The 14,211-nt window shown below is 42.9% G+C and overlaps 2 protein-coding genes across 2 annotated transcripts in view; one reads left to right on the top strand and one right to left on the bottom strand.

Annotated features, from left to right (window-relative positions):
- ITGB3BP (integrin subunit beta 3 binding protein) overlaps window positions 1-7,353 on the bottom strand; it is a 48,729-nt gene extending 41,376 nt beyond the window's left edge. Inside the window, exon 1 of the mRNA XM_015416177.1 lies at window positions 7,286-7,353. Coding sequence (XP_015271663.1) covers window positions 7,286-7,290 — 5 coding nt within the window. The 5' untranslated portion in view covers window positions 7,291-7,353. The remainder of the gene's footprint in view (window positions 1-7,285) is intronic.
- Window positions 7,354-7,422: 69 nt separating this feature from the next.
- EFCAB7 (EF-hand calcium binding domain 7) overlaps window positions 7,423-14,211 on the top strand; it is a 57,367-nt gene continuing 50,578 nt past the window's right edge. The window contains exons 1-2 of the mRNA XM_015416179.1: window positions 7,423-7,561; window positions 10,370-10,504. The gene's annotated coding sequence lies outside the window, so the exon portion shown is untranslated. The remainder of the gene's footprint in view (window positions 7,562-10,369; window positions 10,505-14,211) is intronic.

The raw sequence follows: 14,211 nt of genomic DNA, 5'->3' as shown, positions 1-14,211 counted from the left end.
ACCCTGGGAAGAAAGTTTTAAAGTATTATAAGAATACATCTGTATTATACTAGTCCTGATTCATGTTGAAAAGGGGTCACTCCCAAAGCATTTGTTTTTGTCTTAAAAACAAGAACACTACAACAAAAGATTTATATTTTTAATATTAAAAAAGCACCTACATTCTTGCCAAAGGAAAATCAAAACTAACACAGTTTCACAAAATTCTTAACAGTGTTTTTTCTCAGATACAGTGGCCCACATTGCTTAAGAAATGCAGACTCCATTACATCTTTCACTCTAGTAGCAGCAAAGTAACATTTTATACATTAATACATTCACTCTGCAAAGGTGCTCTAGGGGACCATGCATTTGCATGCTATACTGAGGCATGTTATGATGGAAGTTTTTATGACGGACTTTAAAGGAAGCTGGAAGCCAAAGTACAGTTGAATCTGGACTCAAGGTAACTTTATGATTAGGATGAATGAAAAACTACATGAAAATCCCATTAAATTATAGCAACCTGGAAAAAAAACCTTGCCAAAAAAGTGGCAGAATGGTCAAGCACCATGCTATTTAAAATCTGTCATTGACTTTAGATAGTACTAGAGTTACAATGTTCCCAAATTCCTGTGGAGACATTGTGAATAATTCAGCAGAACAGCCATCCTTAATCCATGAAAGAGCTATCTTTCATGAGATCTTGGTTATACTCTTTAGTGGTCTTAGGGATGCCAGACTGAAGCATTCAGGCGCCTTATGCATGGGTGTGATAGTTGAACAATGAAGAAAGCTGACAGGAAGAAAGTTGATTCATTTGAAATGTGGTGTTGGAGGAGAGTTGCATAGATACCACGGACTGTCAAAAAGACAAATAAGTGGGTTCTAGATCAAGTCAAGCCTGAACTCTCCCTGGAAGCTAAACTGACTAAACTGAGGCTATCGTACTTTGGTCACATGATGAGAAGACAAGATGCACTAGAAAAGACAATAATGCTAGGAAAAGTTGAAGGCAGTAGAAAAAGAGGAAGCACCAACATGAGAACCAAGGAAGCCATGGCCCCAAGGCTGTTACGGATAGGTGGTTTTGGAGGTCATTAATTCATAGGGTCACCATAAATCAGAAGTCACTTGATGGCACTTAACACACACATTCTAGATTTCAGGGGTGGAGGTAGAAGAAATACAGAAAAGATGCAGGGCAGTTCTTAAATGCATTCAAAGTTCAAATGAGTCTGTGGGGGTGGGTGGAGGAAATAGAGGAGAAGTATTTCTTTCCTTCCTCTGCTCCATCCCTTCCACTTGTTCACAGCGTTTGTAGCAGGTAGCTTACTCATGACACACATCAATGACTTCTTACAAACATTAAAAAAATAAGAACTCTGCTGGATCAGACCAGTGGCCCATCTAGTCTCACACAGGGGCCAACCAGTTCCTCTGAAGAGCCAACAACAGGGCATAGAGACTGAGGCCTTCCACTGATGTTGCCTCCTGGCACTGGGATTGAGGTTGACTGCCTCTGAACATGGAGGTTCCATTCCATCACCATGGCTACTAGCCATGAATCTATCTAAGCCCCTTTTAAACCTGTTTATTCCTGTGGCCAGCATTACATCTTCTGACAAGGAATCCCACATTGTAATCATTTGCTGTGTAAAGAAGTATTTCCTTTTGTCCATCCTGAATCTACTATCCAACAGCTTCACTGGATGCACTCAAGTTCTAGTATTTTGGGAGAGGGAGAAAAAGTTCTCTTTGTCAACTCTCTCTACCCCATGCATAATTTTATAAACCTCTATCATTCCCCCCCTTTCTAAATGGAAAAGTCCCAGACTCTTCAGCCTTTCCTCATAGGGAAAGTGCTCCAACTCCCTAATCATCTTGGTTGCCTTCTTCTGTACTTTTTTGAGCTCCACAATGTCCTTTTTGAGATATGGTGACCACAACTGTACACAGTACTCCAAATTAGGCCACACCATAGATCTATTCAGGGGCATTATAATATTGGCCATTTTATTTTCAATGCCTTTCCCAGGCCCCGGTCACACAGGTCAGATATCGCGGGGGGGAGGCGTGGCTAATTGCCCCAGCGCAGTTTGATGCGCGATTACGCGATCAGACGTGCCGGCGGCACACCACGGGTCCTTCCCTTGGCACCAGCGGGTAAATGAGGGACCGGAGGGGAATGCTGCACGCTGGCGCGATCACACCACGGGTGTCTGGAGGCAGCCCATGGCAAACGTTTACTAGTACCTTGGAGGTACTAATTTTTTAAGGCGCATTGTCGGCGGTAAGCCACCGGTGCGCTCCACTTCCCAAATGTTGGGGTGTGATCGCGCCCGGATAATCTGCCCACCATCCATGCCTCTCCCGCGGCAACTTTCCGTGTGACCGGGGCCCCAATAATCCTAATAAACAGAGAGTTTGCCAGTTTCACTACTGCAGCACATTGGGCTGATACTTTCATTGAACTATGACCTCAAGATTCTTTTCCCTGTCAGACTCACCAAGTTCAGACCCTATTAGCATATTCCTGAAGTTGGGATTTTTTTGTCCTAATGTGTATCACCTTACACTTACCAGCATCTTCTTAAAAGTCCTCTGAGGGTTTCCAATATAATCTTCCCAACTACTTTTCCCAGCTGCTTTAGCACAGTCAAGTTCCATAACCTGCTGAAGAAACTGGATGCTTGTGTCACCATTGTAGGAGATGCCAGACCTGCCGGCCCTCTTCCTAACGTGATGATCTTTAAAGGCAAATTGATCTCTTTGAGTCATTAGCAAATCTATGGGACACTCTGGTTATTTTCTACCCTTCTATTTACAACCATCACCAGCATCACACTTAAAGTGTTACCTATCATAAAATCATAGACTCATAGAGTTGAAAAAGACCTCCAGGTAGGGCCGGTGCCAGGTTTTTTTGCACACTGAGCTTCCCTTTCCCCCCCCCCCCCCGTGCACCCATCAATTTTTCAAACATAAATGCATTTTAGGAAGAATGAAAAACACGATTTGAAATTGCTAATTTCTTTTTTCTTAACTGCCTAACCCAGGTATATGGACGCACCGCACCTGTCTCCAGGGTCATCAACCTCCTGCACAATGCAAGATAATTCACAAATACCTTCCCCTCCACACCCGCAGTGACCACTGTTCCATGCCCAGAAGATGACAAAAAACCTCCAGGATCCCTGGCCAAACTGGCCTGGAGAAAAATTGCTTCCTGACCCCAAAGTGGCAATCAGCACTTCCCTGGACGTGTAAGAAAGGGCCACAAGAACTAAGCACTGATGCAACCCTTCCTGCCCTCCCTCTCATGATCTGCCTAAGTTCACAGAATCTGAACTGCTGTCAGATGGCTATCTAGCCTCTGTTTCAAAACCTCCAAAGGAGGAGAGCCCACCACCTCCCGAGGAAGCCTGTTCCACTGAGGAACCACTCTGTCAGGAAGTTCTTCCTAATGTTTAGCTGAAAATTCTTCTGATTTAATTTCAACCTGTTGGTTCTGGTCCGACCTTCTGGGGCAACAAAAACCAACTCCGTACTATCCTCTATATGACAGCCCTTCAAGTACTTGAAGATGATCATATCACCTCTCAGTCATCTCCTCTCCAGGCTAAACATACCCAGCTCCTTCAACCTTTCCTCACAGACCACTCACCATCTTCGTTGCCCTCTTCTGGACACGTTCCAGCTTGTCTATATCCTTCTTATCAGTGTCTCCATTAATCCACTGCCCAATTCCTTCGTAACTGTTCAGTGAAGATAATTAATTTATCCTTGACTGCAGCCCCCCTGGTGCTCAGGCACCCCTACACAGGATTTTTAAAAGCAGTTGCACTTCTCATTCCTTGGTTTGGCAAATACTCTCTGCTTCAGAGCTACCAAGCCCTTCTAGCTTTTGGTACCTGGAGAGAATATAGGACTTTGCCTTGATGTAAGCACTGTTTGTTAAAGAGGGACATGAGATGTATCACAAGGTTAGCTTTATGAAATAAGATTGGCACCAGTGTTCATCAATTATATTTATTGAGCTCATGCTATCTGCTCTCAAGATTTGTATTTTATTTGTTTGGAACCAAACAGCTTTTCTGCTGCTGAAGAAGGAAGGAGAAGGTTGCCTTTGACTACCAAAAAGACTATGCTGGGGGTCATAGAAGTTTCATGGACAAAAGCTATGGGAGATGGGAACTGAAGGAGGGTGGTTTGGGAGGACTGCTACTGCCAGCTGCAACATACTAGCTGTGTTTTTGTTTGTACTTCCTTTCTCAGGTATATATCTTGGGGAGATGTGATCCAAAGGGCTCTTACCCTTTGGCCTTGGACAACTGGCCTGGTTCCAAGATACAGGTTGTTCTTTCCTTTTATATATAAACTAGGAAAAAGGCCCGTTGTGGAAATAAATACAACGGCCTCTAGAAAGAGGCTCTGGGCGGGTGCCCTAGCCTTGCTCAGTGTCAATGTGCTGTGGCAACCTCAGCAGGGTATAATGACACTGAGTCCACCATTTTCTCCAGAGGAACTGATCTCTGCTACCTAAAGAAGAGTTGTAATTTTGAGTGATCTACAGCCCTCACCTGGAGATTGGCAACAATGGTTCCCCATAAGGGAATGGTTGGTTTGGAGGGTGGAGTCTATGGCTTTGTACCTGTCTGAGGTCCTACGCCTCCTGAAACCTCACCCTCTCCAGGCTCCATCCCTCACATATCCCACCTGGAGTTGGCAACCCTATCTCCTTCTCAAACTACCTTTATTTCCCCCTCACTCTTCAGCTTTCCACCCCCCACACACCTGTAGCCTCTCCCGTGCTCTGAAGCCCTGACTGCTACATCACATTGGGGGGCACCTCAGCAGCATATAAGGATACAGAGCCCATCATTTTCTCCAGGAGAACTGATCTCTGCCATCTGGAAAGCTGTTGTAATTCTGAGTGATCTCCAGCCCTCACCTGGAGATTGGACACATTTTACCTCAGAACAGCAAACTGTTTAGAATGTTAGAGGCAAAAGCCAATCAAGTCGCATATGCAAACGACCTCTGTGTTCCGAGGCAAAGGCCAATGAGGCTGCATATGCAAATAACCTCTGTGTTCTGACTGGCTATGTGGGGGAGAGGAACAGCAAACTGTTTAGAATGTTGGAGGCGAGACTCAAGCAATACAGCCAGTGGATAGGGACAGATTCTGAGTGACACACCAGGGCGCCAACCAATTCTGGAGCGTGTGGAATGTTCTAGAGAAGTGCCACCACCATTCGGCTTTTATATATAAGGGAGATGCTATTTTCTTTTAACGTATTTAATTAATTGTATTTTTATTTGTTGTAAGCTGCTTTGGTCCTACACATGAGAAAAGCAATAAATATACTGACCAACTTACTAAATGCAAAGCACCCTGGCTTACACCTTTGAGCATTTCTTGCCTTGAAAACCCTATGGGGTCACAGTAAAGGTTGTGACTTGACAGTACTTTCCACAAACAACAGTTAACTGTAGTAAGGAGAGAACTTGGTTGAGACTGACTGAAAAAGCTATCTTGATACTGTTCATTGTTGTGTGGTTGCATACAGTGCAAATATGTTGGCCTAAACCAATATGACACTTGGGCCACCATGGTAAACCACAGCCTGATTTACAGGGGTCTCCACTGTGGTACCTGTGAATGCTGTGGTGCCTGACACCTTTCCTGGTGCCCCCAAGCGTTTTTAGAAAGTGGGCAGGGCCGGTTGGGGCTTTTGCTCAGCAGAGTTTCTAATTGTCTACTGAAGATCTGATTGGCTATGCAGTTTGGTGTAGTGATTAGGAGTGCAGGCTCTAATCTGGGAGACCCAGGTTTGATTCCCCACTCCTCCACATGCAGCTGCTGGCGTGACTTTGGGTCAGTCACAGTTCTCTCAGAGCTGTTCTGGAAAGAGCAGTTCTCGAAAGAGCTCTCTCAGTCCCACTTTCCTCACGGGGTGTCTGTCATGGGGAGGGGAAGAGAAAGAAGATTGTAAGCCGCTCTGAGACGCCTTCGGGGAGTGAAGGACGGGATATAAATCCAATCTTTTCTCTCTCTTCACTATATGATTGAAGATAAACTGTGTGTATGCAAGATAACATTTTTTAAAATGTTCATTTAAGAAGGCATCCTGTTAAAGAGGATGGCAATTTGTAGTTGGCTCCCTCTCGTGGCAATTTTGTGGTTGCGCCCACCACCCTGTGGCAGGGGCTCACAGTCTCAAAACACATCCAAATAGCATTTTTCATAAGTACATAATAAGGATGTTTTCAGGAAACATCCATTTTAAGAGGGTCTCTGTGGAAATCAGAGCATTTGTGGCTGCTTCACATTCTATATGGCATCTCATGTATACATGCTACATTTAAGTCCAGCGGCACCTTAGAGTCCAAGAAGATTTTTGGGGTATAAGTTTTTGAAAGTCAAAGCTCCCTTCATCAGATATGACAAAGGGAGCTTTTATTCTTGAAAGCTTATACCATGAAAATCTTGTTGGTCTCTAAGGTGCTGCTGGACTCAAATCTAGCTGTTCTACTGCAGACCAACACAGCTACCCTCTGAAACTATCTCCATATATACATGTTGACCTGACAACAAATGCATGTTTTTAAACTCTCAGCATTGTATATTCCTGAGCGTTTGGGAAAACAGGCATTCACTTTGTACTTCCTATGTACCAAATACCGGTGGAATACAGAGCAATCCAGCTGCAACGTAAAGGGTTAGGTGGACGTTACTGTGGTTGTTTTTAAGATTCTTCTCACCGATAGCCAAACACAAATAGCTCAATAGCCAGTTTCCAGCAGTAATGTTTTGATACTGAACATCCTAAGTTACAATCACAATTCCTACAGCAGCTTCCCAGATTTCATATAATTAACAAATACCGTATGTTACACTCTGTAAATTACACGTTTTTCTATGAAGAAAGGGGCTGTGGATTAATGGTAAATACATGCTTTGCATGCCATAGTTCTTAGGTTCAAACCCTGGTTTCACCAGTTAAAAGGATTTTAGGCAGCAGTGTTGGGGAAGTCCTTTCTTTGCCTAAGATTGTGGAGAAGTGCAGCCAGTCAGAGTAAACAATACCGATCTAGATGAATCCATGGGATGATTTTGTATAAACCAGCTTTTTTTCCATGTACGAAATGCATCAAGATATAGATGCACAGGAACTTATTATTTTGATACTGTATATAACCCTGTCTGTACCGTTATAATTCAGTTTTGTAGAACAAACTTACTGACGTTCATCACTCCCTTGGGTTAAACCGCCCGCCCGCCAGCCATTCGGCTACTTACGGCATGATCAGGCGCGAACACCAACTTCGTCTTCCCCGCCCTTCGATCGCAAAACTGAGACTCCCGCCCGGAACCAGCGTGGTGCACCGATCAAAGTCCGCCGGCTAGAAACAGGCACTACTAGACTGCATAGAAAAAGCCGCAGGACTCTACCTGCCTGACCCAGCGAGGTGACTGAGTGGGCAACGACAACAAAGCCAGGGCGACCGAAGAAAGGCCCAAGACATTCGTGTCGCCACGTCCGAGCTCTCTTTATTTGCTGTTCCTCTGTGTCAGGTGCGCCTTCCTCTTGTTCTCTTATCAATTGTGCTTTTTCATCATCATCACCACCGCTGTTATGAAAACAACCAAGTCTTTAAAAACGAGCAGATTTATTCTGGCATAAACTTTTGTGGATTCGTTAAGAGCCCATAAGTAGAGGCTTATCCACGAATACTTATGCCACGTATGAGTTTAAGGTACCAGGAGAGACTAACACGACTCTGGCATTACGGCTGTTGTTATTGGTGCAAAATTGTTGTAATCCTTGTTGGAAAAGCAGAAGGCTTCGAGGGATTCCGAAAAAGGTTGAGAAGGTCAGATAAAGGTAAAATAGTGTACTTAATTTTCAGCGAGAGAGATGCTGGAGCTCAGGTTTGACTATTATTCCGACCCGCCTTGCAGTAGTTTTAGGTGTTTTGAGAATTAATGCAGTTACTTTTTGATATGGGAGAGTCTTTTTGTATATGCCCAGAGGTTTGCTCTCGTCCCCCTCCCCCCGCTGCTTTACAGATTCCGAACCTAAATCATGACATTATAAAGAGAGACTGGAACTGAACTCTTCTACAGATCAAGCCCTATTTTCCCTAGGACAAAGGTTGTAGTCTCTTGGACACTACCTGTTTTATTTTAGTGTCAACCTGTGTATTAAAAGATAAGATGTTTAGAGACTAGATTAAATAGAAGTACTTCATTCCCTGTTGTAGTGCAGATGGTACATGTGTAAACACTCAACATTTTTGGTTAGCTGCATTACTTTCAGGCCAAGAATCTCAGTCCTTTGTATATATTATACAGATGTAAATTCCATTGGGAATTTCACAAGTATAGAATTCAGTCTTATAAAAGGGTTTTAAAAATTTATAGTCTGCCTTTCCCTCTTGGCTTCAATGCGGATTACACAGAATGAGTCAGTATGATCAACAAAGTGGGACATTCAGTACAAAATGAGATAGGATTTGGGTGTGAAACCAACCAGAAGTCTAAAAACAAAACTGAAGCAAGGCATAATTGTTAACATGACATATTAAATGATGCAAGATTACACAATAGGATCCAGCGCACAGCAAACTATACACAGTATTGCCTGTGTAGAAAAGCCCTCTTGAATAATTCACTTTTGCATAGCTTATGGAAAGTCAGGAAAGTGGGAGCCTTCCTCAGCAGAGCCTTTGGGGGCCACAGCAGGTTATGTATCCAATATGAGAAAAAGGAAACATAATAAGTACTTCTAAACAGAAAGAGGTGCCTGAGTAGCTATGACTAGCCCAGTCTGTCAAAGCTTGGAAACGTAGCAGGATGAGCCTCATTTAGACTTGAATAGGAGACCACTGAGGAAGATGGGGGTTGCTGTGTAGAGGAAGGCAATGTTAAACTATTTGTTTATATTTTGCCTTGAAAACCACATGGTCCTGGGGTCAGCATAGTTCTGACTTGATTGCACATAACTGTTGTTAATTGGTGTAGTGGTTAAGTGTGCGGACTCTAATCTGGGAGAACTGGGTTTGATTCCCCACTCCTCCACTTGCACCTGGCTGGATGACCTTGGGCAAGCCATAGTCCTGTCAGAGCTGTTCTTGAAAGAGCAGTTCTCGAAAGAGCTCTCTCAGCCCCACTTACCTCACAGGGTGTCTGTTGTGGGGAGGGGAAGGGAAAGGAGATTGTAAGCTGCTTTGAGACTCCTTCGGGTAGTGAATAGCGGGGTATAAATCTCTTCTTCTCTTCTTATTAAACAGAAAGGCAAGCAATATTGATATGAATAATTATAATAAAATAAATGAAAAATCTATTCATAAATTACGTAAATATCACAGTGATAGACATATGCATAACAAAAGTACCTAATATAATTATAAACTAAATAATAGAATCGGCAGCATATAAACAATGAATAAGGAAAAAAGCATAAATAACAATGAAAAGTAATAAAAGGATATTAGCATCAACATTTATAGATGAAAAATAATCTTAAAATATAGCAGACATCGTACCAGGTATGGCTCATTTTAATACTGACTGCAGTATCTTCTTCAGTATGTATAGCAAAACAACTTCATGCCTCCAAAATGTGAAAAGAAAAAATAAAATAATAGTCAACATGCTGGCAAACTTGCAGCTGTGTCCTATTGTAGGTCTAATAGCAGCAGAGGTAAAAAAAATCCATTACTAGATAATTATGGCAGATTCAGTAGAATTGTGATGTCACTAATTCCTAATAATAATAATATGACAGCTACAGATTTTTGTTCAGCCTCAACAAGAGGTGAGAGGAAATGTTTTTCTCAAAATGGCTGTTATTCAGGAGATGCCATATTATTATTGGAAGGAGTCATTGACATCACACATCCATCACTGTGATATTTATGTTGTTACACAATTTTTACAAATATAAAATTTTTCATTCATTTGGTTATAATCATTCATATTACTATTGCTTTCCTTTCTGTTTAGAGTTTACTGCCCCAATGTATCTATAAGCTACCAGTACTCGTGGTACCTTATCATAGATGGAACTTAGTTTTCAAGCCTTGAAGAAGATAACTTGGTTCAGTGCATCTTATCCATAAGTTTTGTACCACAACAGCCAGCAGTATCAACAGCCTGCACTGATTTACACACACATGCACACACACACCCCGCCTTGGTCAATCAAGGTCCATATTGTCTACTCAGACTGGCAGCAGCTATCCAGGATCTCAGGCAGAGGTCTTTCATATCACTTACTACAGCCCCTCGCAAAGCACCATTTTGTCCAGACCACTGAGACCAGCCACAAGAGCACTGAGGTTTTGGTTTTGTTTCCTAACAGTTTGGTTTTGTTTACAGGTAGTTTGCATGGCAAACTAATGAATTATGAGATCTGCACCAATGACAGTGTTCTCTTGGATAGTAGCTCACAGCCCAATTTTGTACATTTACTCAGAAGTAAATCTTACAGAGTTTAGTGGGACTTGCTCTCAGGTAAGTGTACACAAGGTTGCAGCCTCAGGCTTTTCAAGATGTCGTTTTTCACAGGGAATGTATTTTCACAGGGAATGTCTGAACAATGCCAGGTTTATGTAATGCTAGGTCAGTGAAAAATAAGATCTTCGCAATATCTGGCCTGTTACATCAGGAACAGGCAGATCTGGCTTGCTTGACTGAAACCTGGTTTGATGAATCTGATGTGGTCACTTTGACACGGCTGACATTGGGTATAGTCCTTCACCAACCTCAAACAGGAGGATGGAGGGGGTAGCATTGCTTTTCTGTCAGTCTTTCTCTGTCACTAAGTACCCAGAGCAGATAGAGCCTTTGATTATGTGTACCCTGTGCTGGACACCAGGGACAGATTAGGGATTCTGCTAAATTTGCCTTAGCAGCCATGTTAGGAGCTAGCAGTGCCTTGCTTTGGAGAAGGTGAGGTCAAGGCTCTCCTCAGGCTATTCTAATGAGTGGCCAAAACCTTGTGTTGGTCTATCACGGTAATTTCATCGGCAAATACAAGTCTTCATCATGATTCCAAAATCTATCTACTATCAAGCAGCCAGGCGAGCCAGGTTACAGTTTGCTGATCTTTCCTGACAGTCTCCTAGCCTACCAGCCTGCTCCAGGCATGGGGAATGCCTCCACCCTGCCAGTGTGTTTGTCTACTCTGCCTGATGCAAACTGCTTTTGGGCGTGGGGCAAGCCTCCACCTTGCCAGCCCTTTTATCTATCCTGCCTGGATGCAATCTCGTTTTGTCAGCTTTCGGGGAACCCCCTTTTCCCCTTAACTCAGCCAGTGCGTGGGAATCCATAGATTCTCATCCTGGACTCACCCTGAATTTCTGGGCCTTATTTTTTTGAAATCCTTTTCTGCTGTGCAGTCTCATCCTCGCCACTTGCACAGACCAGCGCCACTTTGCTTTACCTAGGACTTTGAAACATTTACTTGCCACACAGAAGCGCACCCCCCACACACCTTATTATTCTTAGAACAAAGTTTGAGTCCAGTGGCACCTTTAAGACCAACAAAGTTTTATTCGAGTTGTAAGCTTTCATGTGCAGGCACACTTCTTCAGATATCTTTCAGAGATCTCCTCTTTCTTGAACAGATTCAGACTATTACGAGTCAAAAAACATTTTTCAAACCACATTATTAATTGTTAACAGCATTTTAAAAAATATAAATAATTAATATTTAAATAATTTAATATAGATTACTAAGTGTGGGCTTGGACCAGGTTCATCCTCATGACCCCCCCCCCTGGGGGGGAAATGAGAAGTCTACGCCTCTGTTGCAGATTGCCAACATTGTTCTTTGTTGGAACCAGATGTGCTGAGTTACTGCATTTAAGCCCCAGCAAGAACTTCATGTAAATTTGCTTTTGAGGAAAGCACATTCAGTTTCAATCGAAACTTACCGCTAATGTGTATTTACAGCTGAGAGGTCCCAGCAGGGGTCATTTCATTGAAAAAGAGCTAGGGGAACTCATTAGCATAACTCATTAGCATATGCCACACCCCCTGACATCAGGGGCCCAGTGGAGGACCTGCAAGGCCAGCGGGAGTGCGAGGAAGCCCCGCCAAGGCCCTCCCTGGCCCCAGGCAGGCAGAGGTGGGGAGAGGCGGGGAGGAAGCAACTGGCCGGAAGCAGGGCTTCGTCATGTGCCCCGCCCCCCTGCACCTCACCCGGGGAACCGTGTTCCCCCGCGTTCCCCCCCGAAATGACCTCTGGGTCCCAGTCTGCACTACAGTGGCTCAAAGGTACAATTGGAAAGGGAAGTGATTTTAAAGGTCATATAATGAAGGTATGTGAATTGAGCTTGAGATTTTTAATTGTATCTGTTTTATGCTGAAATAGTAGACATTAGTGTTGAAAAGCTCAATGAGATCATCTAGATCTTACCCAATTTAGATCCAGAAAAATGTTCCCTACTCTGTGTTCTTCTAGTGCAGTATCAGTGCAGTTCATATTTTAATAACCTTAGCAGGAGAGCTTTTCTCTACTAAATAACTCTAGCATTCTACGCTTTGAGTAACACATTGGAAACATCCTCTGCACAGCTGCCCAGATAAGATATGGATAAGTAATGAAAGGATTGTGAAGCATAAACAAGTGTTCATATTTGATAAAACTGGTTACTGGAAAATTAACATTTATTCTCTTTTCCCTCATTGGCTAGAACTCACTTTCCTTTGTGTGTGCTAACAGTGGTGCTTAATTATTATAGTGACACCAGTTTGCAGTAACTGGACTGTGTCCCTGTGGGGTCCTTCTTATGCCACTGTAATATGAAACTGTCAAGCAAGGCGGTCTGTGTATTATAAATAGGGTACTTCATCCATGATAAGCGATTATTATCTTTCTTTCCCAAGTGTAAAAGGCCTATATAACTCAAGAAGGTGCGAGTGATTTAGGCCTCCTGAGTAAAGCTCCAATGAGTCCTGAAGGGGACCCTACCTCTGTTGTTGTCTTGTTATTGAACTTGAAATATTCAATTTATTATACTGGAATATATTTTCAGAAGTCAGCACTGGATAAAATAATGTTGCAGGCTGTTAGACCAACAGTACAACATGATTTAGTGCTCCTCTGTGATGGCCTTCTAAAAAGCCCTCATCACCTTTGGTAAAGAAAAAAAATGATGACTATTGGCATAACCATATATGAGGAAAAGGTTGTGTGGAATAATTTAAATTATTTAAAAAGAAAATATATTTCTGTGGTCTTTTCATTCTGTTGTTGTGTGCCTTCCTTCCTTCCTTCCTTCCTTCCTTTTGTGTTTTTTTTTTTCTGTTTCTTTGTGACTTCCTTCCTCCCTTCCTTCCTTCCTTCCTTCCTTCCTTCCTTCCTTCCTTCCTCAGGCAGCTACTGCTTATGACCTACAAACCCATTATGTCCAAGGAAGTGGATTTAAATGTACTGGGTCCTGTTGAAATAGTTGTAGGAAGCAACCCTATGCAGGTCTACTCAGAAGTAAGTCCTGTGTTATTCAGTGTTGCTTACTCTTGGGAAACCAGGAAAGCATCCCTAGGATTTCACCTGTAGACACACACCCAGACTGTCAACCTATGTCAGAACAACCTATGTCAGGAGAGGTTGCTTTTATGTATAGGATATGTAGTCTACTAACTAGTGAGCTGTATATAGGAAAGCGCTACTACCCCTTCAGTTGCGGAAAGGTACAAGTTGTTACATAAGGGCTGGAATCCTAAGCACACTTACTAGAAAGCGAATCCCTTTGAATTTCACGGGTGATTCTGATAAACATAGATAAGATCAGGGTGGAAGTCAGCATGTGGAGTGAAGTCTGGCCAAAACACCTGAACGTGACAGTTCTTGCAAGAACCTCCTGGCTCCAAATGCTGCATTGGTGGAGCAGGGAGAAAATAGGTGTACAGCCACATCTTTGTATGGCATTACAAGATCCCTACAGCCCACAGGAAGACTAATTTCAGAAATTCAACTTATTCTTTGAATTGTTGCTGTACATTTTAAATTTGTCTTAGATGCTGCTTGGGGTCTCCCTTAGGCTCTATAACAAAAGGACATGCAAGAAAGGAGTTTGGGGGATGCTTTACCTTTTCAGAACTCTTGCCCTGATGCCTGGAAACACAAGCACAACTCACAGTTGTTGTCATTTACTGCAGTTTCCTAGAAGTCCCTGTAAAATAAAATAAGCAGAGTTTGCTGGCGCATTAGT

The sequence above is a fragment of the Gekko japonicus genome, unplaced genomic scaffold (genome assembly GCF_001447785.1).
Source record: "Gekko japonicus isolate JY-2015 unplaced genomic scaffold, Gekko_japonicus_V1.1 scaffold479, whole genome shotgun sequence".
NCBI lineage: Eukaryota > Metazoa > Chordata > Lepidosauria > Squamata > Gekkonidae > Gekko > Gekko japonicus.
Note: the sequence above shows the minus strand (reverse complement) of the source record. Positions and strands in the feature narration are given on the sequence as shown.